A 25,481-nucleotide genomic window follows, 5' to 3' on the forward strand; every position below is an offset into this window, starting at 1 on the left:
CCCGGGATGCCCATCCTCCTGCCCCTCAGGAGGTCAAGCCTGGCCAGGAAGCACTTTCCCCAGACACCGGCTTAAGGCGAGCACTCCATCCCGTCTTTGGGGACGAGGCTTGACCTTCAACTCGCGCTTAGGGAAGGGGACACGCTGGGAGGGCGGCACGCACAACCACTCATGGAGGACGAGCCCAGCTGCCCTGTACCCCAGGCTGTGCAGCCTCCCCAGGCTGGGAAATCACCTCTGTAGCAGCTGCTCCTGGGGGGTGAGGACCCCCCCCCCCAGCTCCCATGTCCCAGAGGCTCACACGCAAACACAGTTGTCTGACGGAGGCGCAAACACGGTACAGTCTGACGGAGGCTCACGGCCCCCAGAGGTGCAGCCACGGGGCCTTGCAGGTGGGGCAGAAAACCACAGTACAGCCAGCCGGGCGGAAGGCCACCAGCAAGCTTCGGGAAAGAAAAACAGTCCAAGGAAACCATTCTTTCTTCACTCTTTACTGTGTAAAAATAAACTTAACAATTCATGTCATTTCAGCAAGAAAATGAAAAAAGAAAAAAAGAAAAGAAAAAAAGCAAGAATACCAGTAGAAATAGTGCATTTCCAGAACTGCCGATGGGGTGGGGCGGGCCCCGTGGTTTTGACCCCTGACACCCAAAAGGCTGCCGATAGTATGAAAAATGTACAACTTTGGTTAGCAAATAATGAAAAAGTAAGATACATCAATTCTCTTTCCTATTTTACAGTATGTACATGGTAACAATATCAACTCTAGGGGGTTGCTTTTGTTTTCAATTTTTATTTTTTTGGCAAAGAAGACAGAATTGGGACTCTAAGTATTGGGCTTTTGTTTCTCCTCAATGACTCGTTCCCTTTTAACAAATTGCACAGAAGCGACACATTTCCCGTCCTTAGCTGGATAAATGTACACACTGTGTTTGAGATGAAATCCGGACCGCTGTGGGACCGCGGAGTCTGGCCTCTTCACGTTACACCGCGCAGCCATGCTTCTATCAAGGTTGGAGCTGACGACCAGCTCCAAGACAGAGAGCCCGCCGTGCTCCGCCTCCGGGCTCTCCTGGTCCCCAGCACACCCTCAGAAACAGGGGGCCCCTCGCTGGAATGGCTGTGAACCCCACACTGGCCTCCCTCCTCCCCCACGAAACCCCCAGGGTCTCAGGTCCCAGGGCTGGTGACGAAGTGATCTTTGCAGTCTTAGAAAATAAACTGGGAGTCTACAAAAGGAAAAGAAAGCATACAAAATGTATCTCTTTCTTCCAAAATACATCTTTCAGTCCTACATTTTGGTGGAGTCTGAAAGTTTTGTTTTTTTTCCCAAGGGGGATATAGGTTGAGATAATTCATTTATAGGTTTGTCCTATTCTCGCATAAAAATACTCTTGTTTGGTAATAAACTTTTTTCTTCTACAGTAAGAGAAATAATACTGTGTTATTATCAAAAGCAAGAAGGCTTAGGATTCCAGTGGGATCTAGAGCCCCCAGGGGTCCTCGGTGGCAGCTCCCCCACCCCCAGACGCCCCGGGAGCGGCCGGACGCCAGCTTGGCAAAAGCAAACACTGTCTCGACAGTGCTTTTTATCTTCTTATTTTATAAAATGGCTTACCTGAGAGAGGCGTGTATTATTCAGTGCAAGAGGGAGCGTCAATCAGATTACGGAGTCGCTGGGAACGGTGTGGATGGGGTTTTCAGCCGGGTCATCTACCTTTCTTGGGACCAGCCAAGTGCCAAGTGAGCACAGTGATGGAGGGGGGCTCGGCACAGACTCCAGTGGGGGGCGGGGCGGGAGCTAAATCTTAGCGTCGGTCCCTGGCACCTTGGGCTCCTCGGGAGAGGGGATGGGGAGGGAGGGGATGTAGGCATAAGCATTGGGGTGTGCTCTGCCCTCTTAGCTAGGGCAGAGGATGGCTTGTGGTCCTGAACCGACAGCCCCCACACGGCCCGTCTGGACCGAGGTGGACTGCGGTCGTATTGGCAGGGGCCGGGGCTGGTGGCAGGGGCCGGCCCTGGGCACGGCGGCTCTGGGCCTTGCCTGGCAGCAGCCTCCAGACAGCTGGAGTGAGGGGGGGGGGAATCGATCTGGTCTGGAAAGGTGATTCCAAGCTTGCTCTCTCTCTTTCTCCCTCTCTCTCCCAACCAAGAGTATCGTTCTGCTTGTTCTCAACCCACCTGATAGAAATGCTTCTTGTTGTGTTTGGGGTGTAGGGGGGAGGAGGAGGAGAAGAACGTGGCTCTACGCCTCCTTTGACACCCCTGGCTTGCTTACCCAGCCATTTTGTGGCAGCTACATGGGTGGTCACGGAACACTGGTGGCACTCAGCACACAACACAGAACCGGAGAAGTCCATGCAGGCAGGGGAACACACACCGGACCAGGGAGCGAGGAACACGCCACCCCAAGGAACATGCAAACACACGGAGAAGATCCCGCAGGCCCAAGGATGCCACAACCCGATGGGCACGGAGGAAGCACGAATATCTAAGAAAAGCCACTGAGAAACACCGAGGCTGCGGCAGGCGCTCCGCACACCCGCGCGAGTGAAGCGCTGCGGAACGGGCCCCGGGACCGTGCAGACACGAGTACGGCGACAGAGACACTGACACGGACACACGGATGCACTAGGTTCCCACAGGACAAGGGCCTGGGTGGAAGGAGACAGGTGCCCCGGGAGCAGCAGCGGGCACCGGACACCTGCCCCCTCCAAGCGCTGCGGCTGCAGACCAGCCGGGCAGCGCCGAGGATTGCCAGAAAGGCTCTGCCAGCCTTTCGCTAGTTCGACTTCTGGAGACAAGAGTCCAGAGTGCTCTCGGGCTTGTGCCCGCCAGGTGGAGGGACAAAGCAGGAGGCTCTCCCTACCCTCGGCACAACCTCTGAGTGTTCTCTCTCACACACACGCTTGCACACGCACGCGCACACACACACACACACACACACCTGCCCTCCAGGCCTGCGTTGGTGGCTGGCTGGGGCTGCGGAAGGCCGGTGTGGAGAGCAGGGTTGCAGGACCTGTCCCAGCCAGGCTGGCCCCACGCGGGAGCTCAGCCTCCCACCCCCTGGGAAGTCCCAAGCCAGCCACGTCTCGGAGGGCTTCGGCCCCCTAGCCTCGGTGCCATGGAGGGGCTCCCCAGGTCCGGCTGTGCCTCTGTCGTCCCAGGCTCCCCACTTAGTCTCCGGTTAGACAAGAGGAAGGGAGGGGGCCAGGGCCGGGCATCCCAGGGCTGTGCTGGAACCCTCCTTGCTCAGAGCCATGGAAGCTGAAGGGGTATAGCTCTGCGACTGGAAAGGAATGCTGCATCCCTGCCTTCCGGGAGGCAGGAAGGCCAGGGGCGAGGCTCTGGGATGGAGCAAATGGGGAGGCATGCGGGGGGAGGGAGCTGTTGCTCCCCAGTCTGTACTGCCCTTCATCAGATACAAACTTCCCATGGACACCTCCTCCCCCTCCCCAGCCTTAAACCACCAAGAGACACTTCTTATGTCAAAGAGAACCATGGTGCTCCAAGAGGCTGGCAAGACGAACAGGTGCGTGGGAGACGCGGCACAGCCCCGGGCAGCCAGCAAAGCTGGCAGACAGAGACTTCCGACCCATAGTGAGGTTTCCCAAGCCCAAAGGAAGGAGGAGACACACAGCTCACTCTAAAGAAAAAGCTGACCCTCCAGTCACAGGCTCGCAGGCAGGCGCGCACACACACGCACACGCGCGCACACACACACACTCTCTCTCTCACCTACTCTGTCTAGTCCAGAGTCCATGCACCTGCTTTCGCGGTGACTACAGCATGCCTGGGAAACAGTCAGGGCCCCCAGGGAGAAGTGGGTGCCCTCAGGGATGGTGCAGAGCCAGGACTGCTTCATGGGCAGGAGGACAAAACCAGGCTGTGTGCAGGTGCAGGGGCCGTGGCCTTGCTTCATTCCTGGGGAAAGGGAGAGAAGAGACGGCGGCGGGTGGTGCTGCTCAGGCGGGGGTGGGCGTGGGGCCGGGCCCTGGCCCTGGGCCCTCAGTTGATCTGGCGACAGGCCTCGAATGTCCACTTGGTGGCTCCACCGTAGATGTCGATCTGGGACTCGGCCCAGGCGATGACGTTGCCGGAGAGCGCCTTGGTGCTGCAGGTGGCCAGGTTGTACACCTCACCGGGGGTCAGCTTGCGGTCCCAGATGTTGAAGTGGGCCAGCTCGCCCACAAATGCTTGGGTGGCATCGAACCCTCCTCCCAGAGCGTCCTTGGGAGAAAAGTAGGGACGGGCATTGGGGGACTGTCCGGGTGAGCTGAGGGCCTCTCCCCAGAGGATGTGGGGGTGTCTGTGCCTCCTGAGCACGCCGTTCTCGCTCCCGTCCCTGGTCTTGGGCCACGCGTCTGTCCCTGCGTGAGCCCAGCCACACAAAGGGCACTGCCCCTCCTCTCCAGAAGCAGATGATGTGCGGGGGCCTGGGCTCTGCCCTCCCCGCAGCCACCCGGCCCCAGCCCGGGCCAGGGCTCAGCAGGGGCCTGGACACCGGCGGCCGCAGGGTCTGGGGGTGGAGTGCCTTCCTCACCCACCCCTCTGCCAGCTACGGCCCACTCTGTCCCCGGAGCAATGGAGCCTGGTTCTCCCACCCTGGGCGCACCTCCCGCAGGCCCAGAGGAAGCGGAAGCACTTCGCTGGAACTAAATTATTCATTGCTAAAAGCCGACAGAGCAGGGCGTTCCCGCTGTTCCCAAGAGCACACACCCCAGCTCGCTGCCCCACGGGGGTTCCTGAGCCCACCCACCCCGTGTGGCTCCCCTCCCCCATTCCCGGGTCACCATGCCCTCCCCCCACCGGCCCCCAAGCCAACAGTACCTGCTCCTGGCCCAGCACCAGCACGCCCTGAGGCTTGATGGGGTGGTAGGGGGCCAGGTTCTCGCCGCTGCCGCCCTGGGTGCCGTCCTGGTAGGCCTCCCACACCCCGTCCCGGGTGGTCCAGGTGATGCAGATGTGGTGCCACTTCCCGTCGTTGATGACAAAGGGCAGCTTGGCCACCTGGGGGGGGCCACCCACCGTGATGTGGCACCAGAGCCTGGCACCACCAACACGCTCGCGTGGGCTCCTCCCTGATCCTCAGCCCGCGGCAGAGAGCCCACAGCACTCTCTGAGACGTGAATACCCGGGGAGGGCCACAGGACACTCGGGAAGCCTGGCGCATCCCCCACGGACCCTGAGAGTCACCCGGACCTCCTGCCTCCCAGCTGGCCCTGGGCCCTCCTGCCTCCCAGCTGGCCCTGGGCCCTCCTGCCTCCCAGCTGGCCCTGGGCCCTCCTGCCTCCCAGCTGGCCCTGGCGGCTGAGGGCGCCACGGCCTCCCTCCCAGACGCCCCGCTGGGCCTCTCCTCCCCTCCAACCGGCCATCCTCAGCCACCAGGTGCTCTGGTTATAATGCCCGGCCAGCTCTGCAGAATCTGAGAGGCTGGGGAGGGGGAGGGGGGAGGGCCTTGGGAAGCCCCAGCCAACCCCGGACTCTGGTGTTCTTGCCCTCTCCCCCACACAGGGGCAGTGTGGCAGAGGATGGGCCTCAGGCATTTTCCACTTGGGGAAACAGGGCCCAGAAAAGCCTAACCCTTCCCAGGACACGATGTCACAAGTGAGGGCTGGGAATCCAGTTCCCAGTTGGGATTTGGCCATTGATGACCAGAGGTGACAGAGGGGTGTCCTGCGGTGGGGGATGGGGGCTTGAAGCAGCGGGGCAGGGGCAGGAAGGAGAAGAGCTCTCTGGAGGTGACGGCTGCTCTCTCCTAAGGGGTCGATACGTGGGCCCCCGCAAGTGGGGGCTGAGTGAGAAACATCTAACATCTAAAAGAGAGGCAAGCGGAGCATCTGCGGTCCCCAGGCGGGGGGAGGGGGAGCCAATCAGAGCCATTCAGAGCAGCAGCCAGAATCCTATCTGCAGGATGACCGTCCTCAGACATTCCACCCCCACCTCCAAAGGCTTCTGGAAGTTTCCAGCTCTCCCTATTATTGACAGACAGTGATGGTGTCCCTCCCCCTCTGGGCTCCACTCCCACCTCCTTCAAGTCCTGTAAGGGGGGAGTGGCTCTGCAGCAGGAGGCCACCTCAGTCTTCCTCCCGGTCCTCCCTCCCCGGTCCTCCCAGCCAGGACCCCTACCTTGTCATTGATGAGGATCTCCATGGGGTTGTTGCCCCACTCGATGAGGACCAGCTCGTTGGCCTGGCCGGGCACGGCGTAGGAGAAGGGGGTACCCACGCCAGGCGCCGCGCTGGACTTGAGCCACATGCACACGGTGAAGGCGTACATCTCGGGCAGGCTCTTCCGCACCTTGGCGTACATGTAGTTGGTGCGCAGCGGGAAGGTGAGCTGGAACTTGTCACCAGGACGGTTGTCCTTCTGACCTGGGGAGGACAGACCGGTCCCGACACCTGCCCCTCGCTGACCCCAGGGCTTGTGGGCAGAGTGGTGTCTGGTCCCCACCCAGCTCCGAGCCGCCAGCAGGGCGCAGAGGCAGCTGAAGAAGCTGACCCCAGGTCTCTGCACCCTGGGGCCACCCCTGGGGCGGTGAGGTGGGGTACAGCACACACAGCAGCCTGGGCACCCTCCCCGGTGGGCAGGGGAGGGAATGAGACTGGCCCCGCGCACCCCCATGAACAAACGGAGAAGGTGCGGCCACGGGGGAGGAGGGAAGTGGGCCAGCTCCCCTCAGAGCAGCCCCTGTGGGGACTGACCTGATTCCAGATGGTGACAGTGCTCCGAACCCCTCGCCACTCCTCACCTCTCCTTCAGCACTCCCTTTCTGGGCCCGGCCCAAGACAACCAGAGGCTGCCGGTGCCTCCCCAGCCCCCTGCGGCCCTGGAGACAGGACCCTGTGCAGGCCTGAGCCTGCTGCTGCCACAGCCCGCCCCTTCCTCTGAACCACCTGGAGGGTCCCCAAAGTGTCTGCTCTGAGGATGCCACTGTGTGTCGGATAAGCTTCCCGGAAACTCGGGCTCCAGGGCTAGGGGCTCCCCCTTTCACACGGCCCCCAGTCACCATCCGGGGACCCTCTGACCCTCAACCCGCCCTCACTGGCTATGATCCTGACCCCGGTGACTGCTTGGGGGAAAGTGCTCCCATCCAGCATCGATGCCCACAAAGAGCGCAGGGACGCAAGCACCCAGCCAGCTCCTGCTGCGCCCGAGCCCACGGGGAAGGGAGTCCCGCAGGCCAGGAGGGATTTCTAGAAGGCGTCCTGGCAGGCCAGCAATGGCCTCCTCCTCCTCCTCTTGTAAGCGAGGCAGGTGTTTTAGACAGGGCATGGCTGGCTCTCTCAATGAAGCACCCCCCACCCCAACTTAGCCCCACAGAGAAGGGAGAGGGTCCGTGGGGCCTCTCAGGAGTGTTTTCCAATCCCTGTCTTCCCTCCCCCCTCCCTCCGGAGGTCCCTCTCTCCCCAGATCTGTTTTTCAGTTACATAACGGGCCTTAAGATGGCACTGTTTAAATCCATCCGGCACATTTTGCGGTCTGAGCGGGGTCACGTGTCCCTGCTCTGAGCACAGCTCCCCCCCCCTTTACAACCTTGTTTGATTTCTGCCACTTCAAGACAGAACTGGCCCGTGGGCACAGAAAGTGGGGCCGGCCTCAGCCAGTGGCTGACAGGGCTGCGGGGACACCCGGGCTGTGGGGACACCAGGGCTGCAGGGACTTGGGTCACTCAGAAGAGAAGATGGGGAGGCAGTGTTGGAGGGGGGTCAGGACCGATAGATGGGTGAGGATCCCAGGAATGGGGGGGGGGGGACGGGGACGGGAAGGAAAGTGGCTCAGCAGCCCAAGGCAGAGGCGGCTCAGCTCCTGGCTGGAGAGGCCGGAGGAGCCTTCCTTCAGGGAGAGCTGGAGCCTGCCACCGCTGCAAGCACAAAGTTGCTGAAGATTAAACAAATGAGACTTGAACATCCCAGGTGTGTGAGTGTGAGTGTGTCTCCGTGAGGGGGTGCAGCATGCCGTCCTTCACACACACACGGAGGGATCTCCAGGAACACGGGCTGCAAGCCCAGAACCTCGGGAACCCCGAAGCGGGAGCGGGGCTCAGCCCTGCAGGGAGCGGGCAGGCCGGGCCGGGGGGTGGCGATGCCGGAGGGGCCCCGAGGGGCCCGGAGGGGGCGGGAGGCGCCCGCCGCGCCGTCCAGCCTCGCTTACCCTTCTCCAGCTCGCTGATGCGCTGGTGCAGGGAGGTCAGGGCGCTCTCGATCTTGGCCCGCTCCTCCGTGTCGTTCCTGGGGCCCCCCTTGCCCTCCTCCAGCGTGTTCACCCGCGACAGCACCTGCCGCTCCAGGTCGTCGATCTTGCTCTGCAGCAGATCCTTGAGGCTGTTGGTCTGGCTGGAGGAGTTGAGGCGACTGTACTGCTGCGGGGCACAGGGTTGGGGGGGGGGGCTCAGCGCGGGGGTCGGCGCGGGGGGGGGGGGGCGGCGGGGCGTCCGCGCGCGGCCGGGGCCCGGGGCGCCCACGGGCCGGGGCCGGGGCGCGCGAGGGCGGGGCGGGGCGGGGAGGGGAGCGGAGGGGGCGCGCGAGCCACCCGGCCCGGGGACCGCGGCTCCCGCGCACCTCGAGGTTCTCCAGCCGGGTTTTGAGCGACTGCAAAGTTTGGCCGAGTTGGCTGAGCGTCTCGGCGGCCGGCGTCCGGGACAGGTCGCCCATGGTGTTCTTGCCGGGGCCGGGCTGCTTGCGGCCGCCGCCGGCGCCGGCGCGGGGCTCGCCGGGCGCCGCGTCCAGCGTGCTCTGGCTCTCGCAGCGGCCCAGCTTGGTGGTCAGCTCGCGGATGGTCTCCTTCTGGCTGAGGATCGTCTCCTTCTGCTGCAGCACGGTCTCGCGGAGCTGCAGCACGCTGGTGCGGAGCTCCTCCGCCCCGCCGCCGCCGCCGCCGGCCCCGGACGCGGCGCACATGTCGGCGTCCACGGGCACCGAGGTGCAGATGAAGCGCGTGGGCCCGAAATCCTGGGCCCGGCCGCCCAGGAGGCACAGGGCGAGCAGCGCACAGGTGCGCGCGGCGCGGCCGGCCGGCATGGCTGCGGGGCCCGGCTCGGCTGGGCTGCGGCTCGGCCCGCGCTCCGGGGCCGCGCTGCGCTCCGCGCCGTGCTCTCCGCCGCGCTGTCCGGCCCCCACTGTCGCCGGCGCTGCGGAGCCCGCGCCTTTTATGCCGCCGCGGGAGGGGCCGCGGCGCCGCCGACGTCAGCGGGGGAGGAATCCCGCTTTCGCCGCGCGCGGCGGGGGTCGCCCGGGGGCGCGGCCTGGGCCCGCCCCGCCCCCCGCGGCCAGCGCCCCCCCCCCACCGAGCGCGACCGAGCGCGGACTCGGGGGTCGGGCCCGGACTCCACCCGCGTGATCCCCCATCTCCGACGGGGCTCGGGACCGGGTGGGGGGCCCTCGGGGTCCGCACCCCCCAATCTCCGCGTGCTGGAGGGGCCCCGCGTGCCCACCAGGCCAGAAAGGGGAGGTGTCCGCGCGGGGCCGGGAAGACCCCCCCAGGGGTTCCCCACGGAGGCTCGGCTCCCGCTAGCGCGGGCCCGGGACTTCCCGGAGCCGCCCTTCCTGACCCCCGCGCACCCGCCCCATTCCGGACAGACGGCGCCTGGGGACCCGCGGAGAAGCCTTCCGCGCTCCGGAAGCGCCCTCCCCGGGGCGAGGCGCGGGCGGCCGGGCGGTGCGTGCCCGTGTGTGTGTGTGTGTGTGCGCCCCCCGTGTGTGTGTGTGCGCCCCCCGTGTGTGTGCGCGCCCCCTGTGTGTGTGTGTGCGCGCCCCCTGTGTGTGTGTGTGCGCCCCCTGTGTGTGTGTGTGCGCCCCCTGTGTGTGTGTGTGCGCCCCCTGTGTGTGTGTGCGCCCCCCGTGTGTGTGTGTGCGCCCCCCGTGTGTGTGCGCGCCCCCTGTGTGTGTGTGTGCGCGCCCCCTGTGTGTGTGTGTGCGCCCCCTGTGTGTGTGTGTGTGCCCCCTGTGTGTGTGTGCGCCCCCTGTGTGTGTGTGTGCGCCCCCTGTGTGTGTGTGCGCCCCCTGTGTGTGTGTGTGTGTGCGCCCCCTGTGTGTGTGCGCGCCCCCTGTGTGTGTGTGTGCGCCCCCTGTGTGTGTGTGTGTGCGCCCCCTGTGTGTGTGTGTGCGCCCCCTGTGTGTGTGTGTGCCCCCTGTGTGTGTGCGCCCCCCGTGTGTGTGTGTGTGTGCGCCCCCTGTGTGTGTGTGTGTGCGCCCCCTGTGTGTGTGTGCGCCCCCCGTGTGTGTGTGTGCGCCCCCGTGTGTGTGCGCGCCCCCTGTGTGTGTGTGTGTGCGCCCCCTGTGTGTGTGCGCGCCCCCTGTGTGTGTGTGTGTGCGCCCCCTGTGTGTGTGTGCGCCCCCTGTGTGTGTGTGCGCCCCCTGTGTGTGTGTGTGCGCCCCCTGTGTGTGTGTGTGCCCCCTGTGTGTGTGTGCGCCCCCTGTGTGTGTGTGTGTGCGCCCCCTGTGTGTGTGTGTGTGCGCCCCCTGTGTGTGTGTGTGTGCGCCCCCTGTGTGTGTGTGCGCCCCCTGTGTGTGTGTGCGCCCCCTGTGTGTGTGTGTGCGCCCCCTGTGTGTGTGTGTGCCCCCTGTGTGTGTGCGCCCCCTGTGTGTGTGTGTGTGCGCCCCCTGTGTGTGTGTGTGTGCGCCCCCTGTGTGTGTGTGTGTGCGCCCCCTGTGTGTGTGTGCGCCCCCTGTGTGTGTGTGTGCGCCCCCTGTGTGTGTGTGCGCCCCCCGTGTGTGTGTGTGTGCGCCCCCTGTGTGTGTGTGCGCCCCCTGTGTGTGTGTGTGCCCCCTGTGTGTGTGCGCCCCCCGTGTGTGTGTGTGTGCGCCCCCTGTGTGTGTGTGCGCCCCCTGTGTGTGTGTGCGCCCCCTGTGTGTGTGTGCGCCCCCTGTGTGTGTGTGTGCGCCCCCTGTGTGTGCGCGCGCGTGCACGCGCTGGGTTTTCGGCTCCCCGCGCGCCCCCCGCTGGTCCCACACCTCGGGGCTCGGGGGCGTCCACCTGCAGAGCCCACAACCCCAGTGCTTCACGCACACACACCCGGCGTCCTCGCGCCTCCTCCGGACGGTAGAACTGTCCAGAAGGCTCACCCGATTCCAACCCCGGTTCGACGCCCGCCTGGGGGCCGGAGGTTAGGGATGAAGCCGCCGCCCCGCCCCGCCCCGGCCAACAGCGCTGGTTATCGTCCAAGCTCCATTGTACCGAAAGGGAAACTGAGGCAGGGAGAGTCCAAGTGGGGCGAGGTGACCCCGGCTCCTCCCCCTCCTCCCCGCCATCCCTCGTTCCTTCCTTGATTCCGCGACCTTTTACTGGAAGGGTTGGGGTGGCCGGAGGACGAACGCCCACCCCCCCTCCCCCGCGCCCCGCGCCCTCCCGGCCCGCGGCTGCGAGCCGGAGCCGCCAGGCCTCCGCACAGCCCGCGCCTCGGTCGACCGCCGCTTCCCGGCGCCAGGGGGACCCCGCGGCCCGCACGCAGCTGTCCTGGGCTCCGCACGGGGAGACGGTGCGGGGTTCCCGCCACCGCCGGCCTCCAGGCCGGCACGGAGCGCGGCCGGACGCCCCCTCGGGTCCCCTCCGCGCTCCGGGCCGCGGGAGGGCAGCGTGCGCGCGCAGCCGGGCTGGCGGGGGCCGGGCCGGGGAGGGAGGGCCGGCGCCAGGGCCGCGCGCCGCGTAGGCAGCGTCTGCCCCCGTCCCGGCTCGGGTGCGGGGACCCCGCCTGCACCTGCGGTGCCCCCCGCGCGTCTAACCCTAGGCCGTCCCCCGAGTGCGGGGCGCCGGGGAGGCGGTGCGGATGCCGTACCTCGGCACTTGGGCACTGAGGGGCCGATCACCCCGCTGCAAAGGACAGGGGTGGGCAGCCCAGAGGGGAAGGGGACGGGGGAGGAGGGCCCTGGGGCAGGGTCCAAGGACCGTGGGCCACTGGGGCTCTCCAGACCCAGCGTCTGTCCGTCCGTCCACCCGCCTTGGTTAATCGGCCTGCAGGGCGGCGCACGCGCAGGCCCTGTCCAGGAGCAGGCCCCGCCCGCCGGAGCCCCGCCCCACCCCACCCCACCCCACCCCACACCTCTGCCTTAAATCCTTTTGGGGAGCGCTGTGGAGGTTCCCTCCCGGTGTCACCTCTGCCTCACAGCGCTGGAGGAAGCCAGGGGTGGGGGGGAAGGGAGCGCCGGGAAGGTGGGTTCTTCCAAAACCCACGAGGCCGAGGCCTAGGCCGGGCTGCTGGCTCCAGAGGGAGGGAGCTGGGCAGGCGCTCAGGGGTCAGGGGCAGGGCGGGGCCTGGCGGGAGCCCAGGGGGAGGGAGGGCTACAGGCGGTCCCACCTGGTTACCTGTGGCTTCAACCTCTGGGCGGCCTGGCACACCAATCAGAGCCCTCTGCCAGGCCAGCCCCAGGGAATGCCTGGCCCTGTCATCCTAGCTACCTGAGACTGCCATGGAATCTGGACAGACTCAAGAGATTCCGATGTCCGGGGCTGGGAAGGTGGCTCAGTGGTAGAGCGCTTGCCTTGCACGCATGAGGCCCTGGGTTCGATTCCTCAGCACCACATAAGCAAAAAGAAAAAACCCGGAAGTGGAGCTGAAGAGCTGAGGGACAGTGTCCAGGCCTCATGACCGGACCCCCCCCCCCCCAAAAAAAAGAGTTTCTGGTCTCCAATGGACCAGCAAAAAGCAGAAACTGGAGGTGTGACTCACGTGGTAGAGCACTAGCTTTGAGCAACAAAACTGAGGGAGAGCCTGAGTTCCTGAATTCAAGCCCCAGTATAGCACCAAAAAAAAAAATAAACGTAGAACACGATGCCTTTTGAGTATTTGTTAGCTTCCAATTTACTGGACAGTAAGTGTACATATTTAAACATCAATGATCAATCAACTTTTTGTTCATCCATCAGTTGTAAACTTGCTGAAAATGGACCAATCATTTGGTTCCCTGGGCTCCGTGGTCACTGGTTAAAAGTAGTGTGGGGCCGGGCGCTGGTGGCTCACGCCTGTCAACCTAGCTACTCAGGAGGCTGAGATCTGAGGATCACAGTTCAAAGCTAGCCTGGGCAGGAAAGTCCACGTGAGACTCTTATCTCCAATAAACCACTAGAAAACCAGAAGTGCCACTGTGGGCTCAAGTGGTAGAGCGCTAGCCTTGAGCTAAAGAGCTGAGGGGCAGCGCCCAGGCCTAGTTCAGGCCTCACAACCAACAAAAAAAGAAAAAGAAAGTAGTGTGGGGAAGAAGGCTGTGCTCATGCTGAGCCCAGAAGCGAGGGGGCTGATGGGAATGCGTAGCCTGAGGGGTGGCCTGGGTGCAAAGGCAGGCGTGCGCGTGCGCAGACCTGACCGTGAAGTTCAGCGGCATCAGGCTCCTCACTGCAGGAGCAACGGGAGCCCGGGCCGGGCTGGGCCCAGGCTGGGGTGCAGAACCTCGCTGTGGCCAGCACCTTGTGGCAGCCTGTCCTCCAAGGCCACGGCCACGAGCCGGTCCAGAGCCACCACCCTGACCAGGACCCAGCTTCCTACAAGTTGGGCAATGTGTGGGTGCCGGACAGGGGCACCCCCGGTCTGAGCCCTCCCTGCCTGAGAGTCCACCAGGCCTTTGCAGAGGTGAGCGTGGGAGAGGCCCAGAGCCCGCAGGAGGAGATGCGGGAGGGAGTCCTCGCCCGCCACAGCCGGAGGAGGCGTGAGGACGCGGGGTGTGTGTGCGTGAAGCGCCGGGGTTGTGGGCTCCGCAGGTGGACGCCCTGGGCCTGAGTGTGGGCAGAGCCAGCTGCCAGCCCCCTGGAGACTCGCCTCCGCTGCCATCTCATGCAGCATGGGGGCAGGTGGCTGGTGCTCTTGTGTTTCTCTTTGGGGCTGCTTTTGTTGTCAGCAGTCTGGGCAGTGACGCCATGTTGTTTCTTGGTGTTGACACGCTGGGCTGTCGGGGCACCCCAGGATCTTTGCACTGGGGTTTTATTCCTCACACGTGGCAGGGAGACACCTCACCACCACCACAGAAGCCTGTGGCCACCGAGCCTTCGGGACACAGCCAGGCCACACAGCCAGGCCGTGTGAAACCTGGAACCCCACACAAGGCGCCCCAGGGCCCCGGGGCTGCAGCTCAGCGAGAGTCTCAGCCTCGGCCCCCGGGCCTCCAGCCCTCTCCTGACCAGCCCCACCCCACCCTGCTGGCAGGCTCTTATCCCCCGGCTCCTCTGGGGCAGGGGTGGAGAATGGTGCCCTTGAGCAGGAGGAATTCCGGGGCGTGCTCACTGCCTTTCCTCCCAGCGCCTCCTAAGCCTGCGGCGCACAGTGGAAATGTTTGTGAGGTCCGTTCTCCTCGTGACGCCTCTTCCCAGAGCACCGGCCTCGGGCAGCCCCATGGGGACCGAGCACCTTTGACGAGGCTGGCCAGCCATCTGCAGGTGGATGGGCCAGGGTTCAGCAGGACAAAGGGGGCGTTTCCCGGAGGGGGCCAGGAGAGGGGGGGGTGCACATTGCCCAGAGGGAAATGCAGAGCCGGGGTCACATGTGTGGGGAAGAAGATGCGGCTGTGGAGGGCCTGAGAGCCACAATCCCACCCCCCCCCCCCAGCAGCCCACCCTGACTCCGCACAAGGAGCAGCGGGTGCGGCGTAGGGTGCCCGTCCGGGACCTTGGGAGAATGGCCGTGCAGCCAGGCCCAGTCTTCAGAGTGGACGGGTCATGCTGGCCGCTGGGGTGGGAAGGAATGGGGTGATAGGTTATGTGGGTGCTCCCTGGCTCCATGCTGGTTGGGGCTAGGGTGGTACGGTATCCTGGGAAGAGCGGGAATGCAGGGCCCAGAGAAGGCTTTGAGGGAGGGATGCCTGAGCTCCCGCAGGCCAGGTGATTAGACATCCATTCTAATCTTAGAATGGCCAAGTCCCGGAGCACTATCACACGGGAGAGGGTCAGCATGAGCTGACCCGTACTGGTCTGAGCTCTGACCCTCCAGCCTTAGAATCTTTTTTGTTGTTGTTCTTGTCCTTGTTGGCAACGGGGCTTGAACTCTGGGCCTGGGCGCTGTCCCTCAGCAATTCACCTCAAGGTGAGCGCTCTACCAATTGAGCCACAGCACCACTTCCAGTTTTCTGATGGTTCATTGGCGATGAAGAGTCTCACAGTTTCCTACCCAGACTGGCTTTGAACAGTGATCCTCAGATCTCAGCCTCCTGAGTAGCTAGGATGACAGGTGTGAGCCACTGGTGCCCGGCCCTTGGAATAACTTTAGGGTGGAATGGCCAAGCCAGGAGGGAGACCACCTGAGACCACCCAGAGAAACAGCAGTGGTCAAAGGAGAACAGAGTGGGAGCCGCTGGGCCTCCGTTGCAGGGACGCGGTGTATCGCACACATTTTCTTTATTCACTCCGTCTCTGCTCTCTGTAATGGGGAGGACAGTGGATCAGCCCTCCGGCATCTGTACACAGCTTTCTGGGCTTCAAAATGCGTTCCCTCACTCCCCTTCCCGCCCCCCTGACGCCAAGCTCGCAAATGCGCAGGAGCCCCACCCCCACCGGTTTGCATTAGCATTGTCCCTGAGATAGGATGCTCCTTCCTGCCAACGGCCTCTGGCTGGTGCCCCTCGCGTTGGGGCTGCCTGCCTGCCTGCTGCGTCCTTGCACATCCATTTTACCAGCTGCTGAATGCCAGGAGAGGTAGGGCGTAGGAAATATACAATGAGTGGAGGCATAAAAGTGTTTCAGAATGAAAATGGCACGCACAGGCAGGGACTAGTTATAACAAAGCCTGTGTGCAGATGCCATTGCTCACAGCTGCAGGGGGGGGGAGGGGGAACCTGGGGGCGGAGGCCAGTGCTCACAGCTAGGGGGAGGCCCGGGGTCTCTGTCCACCCAGGAGCTGGCAGCTCTGGTGCCTGTCTGGGAACAGAATGGCCATTGGTAGCCACAGGCAGTAGGGTGCCACAGCCCAGAGCCCAGTGGCATGGGGGGGAAGCCAAGGGCTGCCCGAGGGAGGGGCCCGTGTGCTGGAGAAATGACTCCTGGGACCAAAGGAAGAAGCTGAGCACCAGGGGCTCAGGCCTGTCATCCCAGCTAGTCAGGAGGCGGTTCTGAGGATCGCGGTTCAAAGCCAGCCCAGGCAGGAAAGTCCATGAGACTCTTATCTCCAACGAACCGCCAGAAAGCCAGAAGTGGCGCTGTGGTTCAAGTGGTAAAGCGCTCACCCTGAGCTGAAGAGCGCAGGGACAGTGCCCAGGCCCAGAGTTCAAGCGCCATGACTGACAAAAAGAAAAAGAAAAAGAAAAAAACAAGGAAGAGTGTAAGGAAACTCCTCAGGCCCTTGCATATAAGAGGTGTTTTGTTTTTAGTGCGTGAAATGATGGCTTTATTATGACATCTCCACGCCTGTTTCCGCTGTACTTTAATCGTTTTTATCCTCCTCCTCCCTCCCTCGCCATCCCTGGTCCCTCCTGCTACAGGTGCTTCTCCAGGTTCGTGTCTTCCCCCGGTCTTGTTTATGGATCTAGAGTCTGCATTTGAGAGAACACATATGACGTCTGTCTTTCTGCGACTGTTTTATTTCACTTAACATGATGTCTCGTTCTGTCTTATTTTTCCGGCAAATGATAGAATTTCATTCTTCTTTCTGACTAGCGACACCTCCATGGTGTGTACATACCACATTTCCTTCCTTCCTTCCCCACCCCCCTCTCTCTCTTCCTTCCTTTTTTTCAGTCACCGGGGCTTGAGCTCAGGCCTGAGCACTGTCCCTGAGCTCTTTCACTGAAGGTGCTTCACCACTTTGAACCACAGCGCCACTTCTGGGGGGTTTTTTGGGTGGCTTATTGGAGATAAGAGTCTCATGGACTTTCCTGCCCAGGCTGGCTTTGAACCATGACCCTCAGCTCTCAGCCTCTTGAGTAGCTAGGATGACAGGTGTGAGCCACTAGCAGCCAGCTATGTGGACATTTTCTTTATCCGCTCATGGGTTCTGTGAGTGCCCAGGCTGACCCCGCAGCCTGGCTGAGTGGGCCTGTGCGGTGTGGCTTCCGCCCCTTCGGGTACATATCTAGAGGCATATGGTGGTTTTACGTTCTGTGACTTCCACACTGACTGCACGCATTTCCATTCCCACCAGCAGTGCTGCCTGGGCTGTGCAGGCTCCCGGGAAGATGAAGTTGCAGCGCTGTTCTGATTTGCATTTTGCAAGATGTTTCTGCATGTAGTCCCTCTTTGGATCATATGGCCCCAAATTGTGCTGTCTGTGGAATTAGCACTTCATTCGGCATGAATGGCAAGGCATGTGCATTTAGCCCCTGGCCTTTGTGGCTAGCTACCTGGGTAACTGGCCACAGGTTCTTTGGACCTGCGCTTGCTCTGCCGACCTCAGCCACGTTTGGTCCTTGGCCCTCCACATCCTTGCCACTCGGTCGGCACAAGGCTCTGCTGGCGTGGTGTTCTGTGGCTGTTTGTCAGTCTATACCGCATCAAGCAGGGGCTGAGGGTGGCCAGGCCTGGGCCAGCTCAGGAGCCGCAGGTGTCTGTGAGGACTGGCCTGGGCGTGAGGGGTGAGCCCTGCTGTTCCCCCTGTGGTCACAGCCTTGTGTTTGCTCCAACTTGGGAGAGCTGGCCTCTCCACCTGCTGGAACAAGACACACAGGTGGTAGGGCTGGGAAGGTGGCTCAGTGGTAGAGCGCTTGCCTGGCATACATGAGGCTCTGGGTTCGATTCCTCAGCACCACATAAGCAAAAAGAAAAAAGCCGGAAGTGGCGCTGTGGCTCAAGTGGTAGAGCGCTAGCCTTGAGCTGAAGAGCTGAGGGACAGTGCCCAGGCCCAGAGTTCAGGCCCCACGACCGACAAAAAAAAAAAAAAAAAAAAAAGGCACAGGCGGGCCCAGAGCTGGGGTGGCCCCTCCCAGAGGGGCTGCTTCAGGCCACTCGCTGCCTTGGCTCCAGCTTCCGCCCTGGGCCAGAGCCTCGCCCACCTCTCACCAGCCCTGCTCCACACCCTGGCCCGGCTTGGGTCAGTGTTGAGCCTCTAGCTGCTGGGATCCAAGGTGGCGCGGGAGCAGGACGGAGGCCAGGCCGCTGCCAGGCTTGTCTCTGCGTGGCCAAACCCAGGGCCAGGCCCTCCCCTGGTGTGGGGTGAGGCTGCAGTCCCCAGCAGGGAGGCACTGGCCAACGCCCCTGCGCTGGAGGGCCGTGCAGGGCAGCGTGCAGGCGCTACAGAGCCGGTCTGGGGGAAGCCTGCTGCATGTGCTGTGGGGTCTGCCCAGGGCTGCGCGACCGGCACACTGCTCCATTCACACACACACACACACACACTCACGTGCACACACACACACAGTACGCCCTGGCACACCGCTCCATTCACATACACACACGCGTGCACACACACAGAGTGCACGCTGGCAGAACTCTCCATTCACACACACACACACACACACTCGCGTGCACACACACACAGTGCACCCTGGCAGAACTCTCCATTCACACACACACACACTCGCGTGCACACACACACAGTGCACACTGGCAGAACTCTCCATTCACACATACACACACAGTGCGCCCTGGCACACCGCTCCATTCACACACACACTCACGTGCGCGCACACACAGTGCACGCTGGCAGAACTCTCCATTCACACACACACACACACTTGCGTGCACACACACACAGTGCACACTGGCACACCGCTCCATTCACACACACACACTCACGTGCACACACACACAGTGCGCCCTGGCAGAACTCTCCATTCACACACACACACACACACTTGCGTGCACACACAGTGCACCCTGGCAGAACTCTCCATTCACACATACACACACAGTGCACCCTGGCAGAACTCTCCATTCACACACACATACACACTCGTGCATGAACCCTCCATTCACACACACACACTCATGTGCACGCACACACAGTGCACCCTGGCAGAACTCTCCATTCACACACATACACACACACTCTGTGCATGAACCCTCCATTCACACACACACACACGTGTGCATGCACACACAGTGCACACTGGCAGAACTCTCCATTCACACACACACACACTGTGCATGAACCCATTCACACACACACACTCATGTGCATGCACACACAGTGCACGCTGGCAGAACTCTCCATTCACACACACACACTCATGTGCACGAACCTTCCATTCACACACACATGTGCACACACACACATGTGCCCTGGCAGAACTCTCTGTTCACACACAAGTGCACCTGCACTGCACCCTGGCAGGCCTTTCCACACACACACACACACACCCTCTCTCTCTCTGCTCTCTCTGCTCTTAACACCCTCTCACAAGCACGCATGTCTTTCTTTCCCTCGCTTTCTCCTCCTCCCCTATGCCCCGAGCGAGTGTCACGTGCTGGCATTTGAGTCCGAAGTCTCTGCTTCCTCTCCAACTGCCATGGAGACCTGACAACGAACGCACCATTCCACACCCACTGAGACCCGACCACAGTGAACACGGCCATTCCACACCCACTGAGACCCGACCACAGTGAACACGCCCTTTCCACACCCACTGAGACCCGACCACAGTGAACACGCCCTTTCCACACCCACTGAGACCTGACCACAGTGAACACGGCCATTCCACACCCACTGAGACCCGACCACAGTGAACACGCCCTTTCCACACCCACTGAGACCCGACCACAGTGAACACGTCCTTTCCACACCCACGGAGACCTGACCACAGTGAACACGCCCTTTCCACACCCACTGAGACCTGACCACAGTGAACACCCCCTTTCCACACCCACTGAGACCCGACCACAGTGAACACGCCTGTTTTATACCCACTGAGACCCGACCACAGTGAACACCCCCTTTCTACACCCACGGAGACCCGACCACAGTGAACACGCCCTTTCCACACCCACGGAGACCCGACCACAGTGAACACGCCCTTTCCACACCCACTGAGACCCCACCACAGTGAACACGCCCGTTTTATACCCACTGAGACCTGACCACAGTGAACACGCCCTTTCCACACCCACTGAGACCCGACCACAGTGAACACGCCCATTCCACACCCACTGAGACCCGACCACAGTGAACACGCCCTTTCCACACCCACTGAGACTCGACCACAGTGAACACGCCTTTTCCACACCCACTGAGACCCGACCACAGTGAACACGCCCTTTCCACACCCACGGAGACCCGACCACAGTGAACACGCCCTTTCCACACCCACTGAGACCCCACCACAGTGAACACACCCTTTCCACACCCACGGAGACCCGACCACAGTGAACACGGCCATTCCACATCCACTGAGACCCGACCACAGTGAGCACGCCTGTTTTACACCCACTGAGACCCGACCACAGTGAACACGCCTGTTTTATACCCACTGAGACCCGACCACAGTGAGCACGCCCTTTCCACACCCACTGAGACCCGACCACAGTGAACACACCCGTTGTGAGCACGCCCAGCGGCCCAGCACCACTACAGAGGCGCGGAGCCCTTTGTTGCCAGTAATTAATTTGGTTCCATATTGCATAACATCCTAAAAAGCTTTCTGGGGCGAGCGCCTGCCGGCTGGACACCGTGATCTCATCAATATTGCACGGGGTACTACCAGCAGCTTCATTAAAATTTAATTTGCGGTTTAAATCTGCAGCATTCCCTGTAAGAATGTGGGGCGGGCTGAACAAGGGGGATGCTGGGGGCCTTGGGTCTGAGGGAGGGAAATCCCACACCCCAGGGGAGAGGGCCCCTGCCCCAGAGCCGCAGCAGCCCCTTTCTGATTGGCTGCTACAGGCTGCAGGGGGCGGGGCCTGGGCCATTCATAGAAAAGGAGGTTTCTACCAGAGCCTTCTGTTTTCTGTTTTTTTTCCAAGGGAGGTTGAGAGGCCTAGAGAGTCTCAGGGCCAGGGGGTGGGGAAGGGGTGGGCCAGGCAACAGGGAGGGGTTGTCTTTGTCTGGAGAGGCATCCACTCTGACCCCTGAGACCCAGAGATTGCAGGCACAGTCCTGGCCCTGCCCTCCAGGCTGTGTGGCCTGGGACAAGCTGCTTGTCCTCTCTGAGCACGGGGAGCCAGCCCCTGTCATCTGCAGAGTCAACACCACAGGGGTGGCCACAGGGCCAGGGGACTCTGCCTGAAAGAACCCACGCTGTCTGTGTCTTCATCCACGCTGAACAGGTGGGCTGGCACCCTCCCGGGGCTCCTTTCCAGCTGCTTCCAGCCTGGGACCCCCACGGGGCCCAGGGTTGCTTCTCTTGGCAGGGGAGGGGGCGGGAGCAAGTACATAGGGCACCTAGGCATTGAATGAAGTTGCTCAGCCCGGAGGCCCTGCCCTGGGGAAGCTCTGTCGGAAGGCTGGCGGGCTGCTATCTCCTGACCCTGTTCCAGATCTTTCCGCCCAGCCTCCGGGGGCCAGCTACAGAGAGAGGACAAACTGCTCTGTAGAATTGATTTGCTGCAGAAGCGTTTACGGCTCGCCCTGGGCTGTGCCCACGGTGCAGGGCCTGTGTGGGTGTCCACCCCTTCCCGCATCCTCCCCTCCCCTCTCTCCTTCTCCCTTCCCACTCTCCCTCCTCCCTCCTCTTCCTCTGCTCCTTTTTTCCCTCTCTGTCCTTCCCCCATCCCTGCCTTCCCCCCCAACCCTGCCCAGCACGCCGCCCTGTCCCACCCCACAGCCAGGCCCAGGACAGGATCGGCACCACTCACCTCATTGAGCGTCTCAGGCCACAGCACCGTGCCCCGGGCCCCCAGCACCCGAGCCTGGGCGGCATCCAGGGAGGGACAGGGCTGGGCGGAGGTCAGAGACCTGAGAGCTACCCTGTACCCAGCACCCATGTCTGGAAGGGTGCACTTGATGATGGAGATGAGGCAGCCCTGTGGCAGTCCCGGAGACCTGTGCTCAGGCGGCCCAGGCTGCTGGCTGCCTCCCGCCTGCTTTCCCTGGACCGCCAGCTCCCACTCCAGCCCCTCTAGGGTTGGAGGGGGCGTGCCATGGAGAGGGGCCGCCTTGGCCTCTCTGCTGGACAGGGGGCAGGAGGGGGGGGCAGCTCCGCTGCTCAGGCATGGCTTCGCCACCAGTGACCTCAGACCCCAGGGTGACCTAGGTAGCAGTTAGTAAATGCTTGTGACAGTTACTGTGTTCCCCTCCCCCGTGGCTCTCAGACACTGGGAGGCAGAGGCAAGAGAGTGGTGTGTTCAAGGCCATCCCGGCAAAAGTTAGTGAGACCCTGTCTCAAAAAACAAGCAAAAAAAACAAAAGGGCGGCGGAAGCATGGCCTGCATGCAGAGGGCTTGTGTGGCACGTGCCAGCCCCGGGGCACAAGCCCCCTTACCATAGGGTAGTGGAGAGGGAATAAGCCCGCAGCAGTCCTGGGGCTTGGGGGCTCTTTAATGCCAGGAGGAAGGAAGCAGGCGGCCTGGGAGCAACATAGCATAAAACATGCCCCTTAACAAAACTGACTGCAGCTTGCGCTAGGTACCTACACGTGGCTCACGCCTGTAATCCCAGCTATGCAGGAGACTAGGATCTCAGGGTTGAGGTTCAAAGGCAGCCTGGGTGGGAAAGACTGTAGAATTTATCTCCAATAAAACACCAAAAAGGTGGAAGTAGAGCTGTGGTTGATGTGGTAGAGCACCAGCCTGGAGCACAAAACCCAAGTGAGAGTTTGAGGCCTTGAGCTGAACCTGAGGACCAGCAGGTGTGTGTGCGTGTGCACACTCACACACACACACACAGAGTTCTGCACTGTGACCTCTGTCCATCTCCCACATTTTCACCGCTTCTTAACCAAAACTGTCTCCCCTGACCCGGTCCAGCCCCTCCCCCACTCCCCCTCCGCTGGGGGGCAGTCTCCTCCCCTGGCTGGAATTTACCATTTCCTGCCCAGCTTCACTGTGCCAGTTCATCTCAGGCCTTCTAGAAGGTTCTCTGGAAGAGGTCAGCTGTGATGGATGGACCAGAGGAGTGTCATTACTATCTGAAACGGCTCTGACTCACAGCTGTGACCCCAGATGTGGGGTTCACGCCACCCCGGCCAGCCCCCACCCCTCAGGACACTCCGGCATCCACGTTTTCCTCTTCTGATGTCCTCCCCCCATCTTCATGAGCCAGCTGCCAGTCCCCGCCGTTACTCCTGACCCGCGCCTCTGGCCAGGCTGTAAACCCAGAGATTCACACAGCCTCCTCCTCAGGCCCAAGTTGTGGGACTGGCTCTCGGAGCTCAGGAAGGCTGGTGCGGAGGTGGGGCAGGGAGAGGCAGGGAGGGGCAGGGAACCCCCTCCCCACTGTTTGGCAGGTCTGCTAACCCCAGATCCCACCGCGGAGGGCTTGGCCGGGGCTCCCTCCTGGGGCGCAGCCCCTGGCCAGGAGCCCAGTCTCCAGCGGGAGTTCCAGTGGGGAGAGGAAGTGGGGGTGTCATGGTAATCACTTCTGAGCACTCTCCACACCGCCCTCTTCCTCCTGGCACTGCCGCAGGGTCCCCGCGTGACCTCTCACAGGTGTGCCAGAAGGAGCTGGAAAGCAAGCCTTCGCTGGGGAGCAGGGACTTCCTGCTGGGTTCTTACCCCATACCTGCGGCCTAGGTCTGGCAGCCCCCATCCCAGCTCCCTGCTGGGCCTAGTTACTGGCCTTGGTTCCATGTTCTAGGTCCTTAATGTCTTTCCAACAATTCTCTCCTCCTCCCCTTCCTCTTCCTCCTTCTCTTTCTTCCCTTCTCCTCCTCCCCTTCCTCTCTTCCTCTCTCTTCCTTCCCCTCCTTTTTCTACCCCTCTTCTCTTCCTCTCTCCTCTTCTCCTCCTCTTCTCCTTCCCTATGTAGCCCTGGCTAGCCTTGAACTCCAGATCTTCCTGCCTCCGCCTTCTGAGTACACCTCCCCCCACCCCTCCCCCACCCCCGCAGCTAACAAGGCCTTCTCCGTGTGAGTCCCAGGTAGGTTTTGCTCTTTGTGCCAGGAGCCTGGCCTGGCCTGGCCTGGTGGAGACTCACTTACCTGTTAGCGCATGGTGAGATGTGGGCTACACTGAGAAGAGCAGCAGTGGGCTTCTGTGTGTGTGGGGGGCGTGTGTGAGCCCCCAGCCACATCCTCTGGCCCCCCCGTGACTCCTCTCCTGGAGGTCGGCTCCACAGGGGAGCTCTAGCTGTGAGCTGCGGAGTCTTCCCCTGGAGGATTCCTGTGGTCCAGATCCGGCGTTGCCACGAGCCGCTCCACAGAGAACAGAAACATGGCCGCCCCTGGTCATCAGCAGCCTGGACTGCCTCTCCACCCTGGCACCCTCCCTTGACGCCAAGATGGAAGAGGGAAGAAAAACACAGAGCCCTGGATTCTGAGTCCGGTGCCCCTCCCTGGAAGAAAGCACCCTCAGCTGTGTGCCCAGGAGGAGGGGCAGGCCAGCCCCGGGGGGGGGGGGGGGCACGGAGGCCTGGGAGGGAGGCCGGGAGGTGACAGTCAGGGCCGTCCTCCGGCCTGCCTCCGCCGCCCCAGCCAGACACGACACACAGCGTGTGCCCTGGAAGTTCAGGGGGGCAGAGAACCTGGGCCTGGGGCACAGGTGGGATTTGTGGGAGCTGCAGAAGAGGAAGGGGCAGAAGGCAGGGACCAGTTTGGGTTGATGAGAAGAAACTTCAGGAACCATAGGAGAGCAGGAGGGAGGGGAGCTGTCCTAGGACTCTGGAGGCGATCTGGAGAGGAGCCGGGCCCCGCACCTGCGGGTCAGCGCATACGCAGAGGCCTGCGATGCAGAGCAGGAAGAGGCCGGCACTGAGGGCCAGCCCGCCGGGAGGGGTCCCCAGAACGCGATGAGTGCTCCCCATCTGCAGGTGGTGTTGGGACAAGAGAAGGCTCTGTAGCCCCTCCCCCTCTGCTGTCCACCATGGGGTCTGAGGGTCGAGCTCCAGGAGCCCTGGCCGTCACTCTGGCCTGACGGCCTTCCCCAAGGTCCAGGGCGCTAGCTGCCTTCATGGCCGTGCACCTAAATGGGCTTCCAGCGACCCCCCAGTGCTGACCCACAGGTTCCAGGACCCACCTGCCCGGAACCCGTGTCCCCCCAGGATCCCCCACCTCCAGGCCTCCTTGCGGGTGCCCCATTCCAGCAGACAGACGTCAAGGCAGGGGTTGGGCACCGCACAGACAGTGCGGGCAGAGCCCTCCTCAGCCCGCCAGAGACGGCTGGACCCTGGTGGCTCGGGAGAGGTGTGGACGAAAGGAGGGGACGCAGGCCCCGTGGAGGCCGAGCTGCTCCCTGCCGTAGCCGCTCCGTGCTTTTCAGCTCTAGTCTCAGGGAGGGCGTCGCCGGCTGTGTCGCTGGGCAGATCACCGTGGTGCCTTCGCCCCCCCCCCCAACCTGTCAGCAAGCCCCCGTTCTCACAGCCATGGCTTGTCCTGGGTCCGCAGGCCGGGAGGGACCTTGTTCAGACCATCCCTACAGGACCAAGGCCTTTCTCTCCAGAAGAGAGGGCGTTTAGAAAGACTTGGCAGGAGGGAGAGATGACGTTGTATTTAAAGAAGCCAAAGGTTGACCCGACCTGGGGGTTGGGGCTGAAATAAAGCAGGCAACAT

At 62.4% G+C, this 25,481-nt stretch overlaps 1 protein-coding gene across 2 annotated transcripts; it reads right to left on the reverse strand.

The window, feature by feature from the left end:
- Positions 1 to 484: 484 nt before the first annotated feature.
- Positions 485 to 9,022, reverse strand: Nptx1 (neuronal pentraxin 1). 2 transcript variants are annotated; one of them, XR_006145914.1, is made up of 6 exons: positions 8,562 to 9,022; positions 8,155 to 8,362; positions 6,130 to 6,374; positions 4,831 to 5,010; positions 1,619 to 4,230; positions 485 to 1,229 (listed from the first exon to the last, which is right to left on the reverse strand). XR_006145914.1 is itself a non-coding variant. In XM_042670055.1 (5 exons), the coding sequence occupies exons 1-5, from the start codon at positions 9,018 to 9,020 to the stop codon at positions 4,009 to 4,011; spliced, it is 1,314 nt and encodes a 437-aa protein (XP_042525989.1). In that variant the 5' UTR covers positions 9,021 to 9,022; the 3' UTR covers positions 485 to 4,008. The 2 variants fall into 2 exon arrangements, 1 of the variants encoding a protein (XP_042525989.1); XM_042670055.1 differs by having other exon boundaries at positions 485 to 4,230.
- Between the last annotated feature and the right edge of the window lie 16,459 nt (positions 9,023 to 25,481).

Source organism: Dipodomys spectabilis, unplaced genomic scaffold (assembly GCF_019054845.1).
Source record: "Dipodomys spectabilis isolate Male_0828 unplaced genomic scaffold, ASM1905484v1 ptg000512l, whole genome shotgun sequence".
Lineage (NCBI taxonomy): Eukaryota > Metazoa > Chordata > Mammalia > Rodentia > Heteromyidae > Dipodomys > Dipodomys spectabilis.

What these genes read in the sequence shown, in the direction of transcription:
- Nptx1 (XM_042670055.1), bottom strand. Translation starts at nt 9,020, where the DNA reads ATGCCGGCCGGCCGCGCCGCGCGCACCTGTGCGCTGCTCGCCCTGTGC. An exon ending in AGATCCTCATCAATGACAAG is followed by an intron (nt 5,011 to 6,129) that starts GTAGGGGTCCTG and finishes GGCCCCCCCCAG; the next exon opens with GTGGCCAAGCTGCCCTTTGT. An exon ending in TGGTGCTGGGCCAGGAGCAG is followed by an intron (nt 4,231 to 4,830) that starts GTACTGTTGGCT and finishes TTTTCTCCCAAG; the next exon opens with GACGCTCTGGGAGGAGGGTT.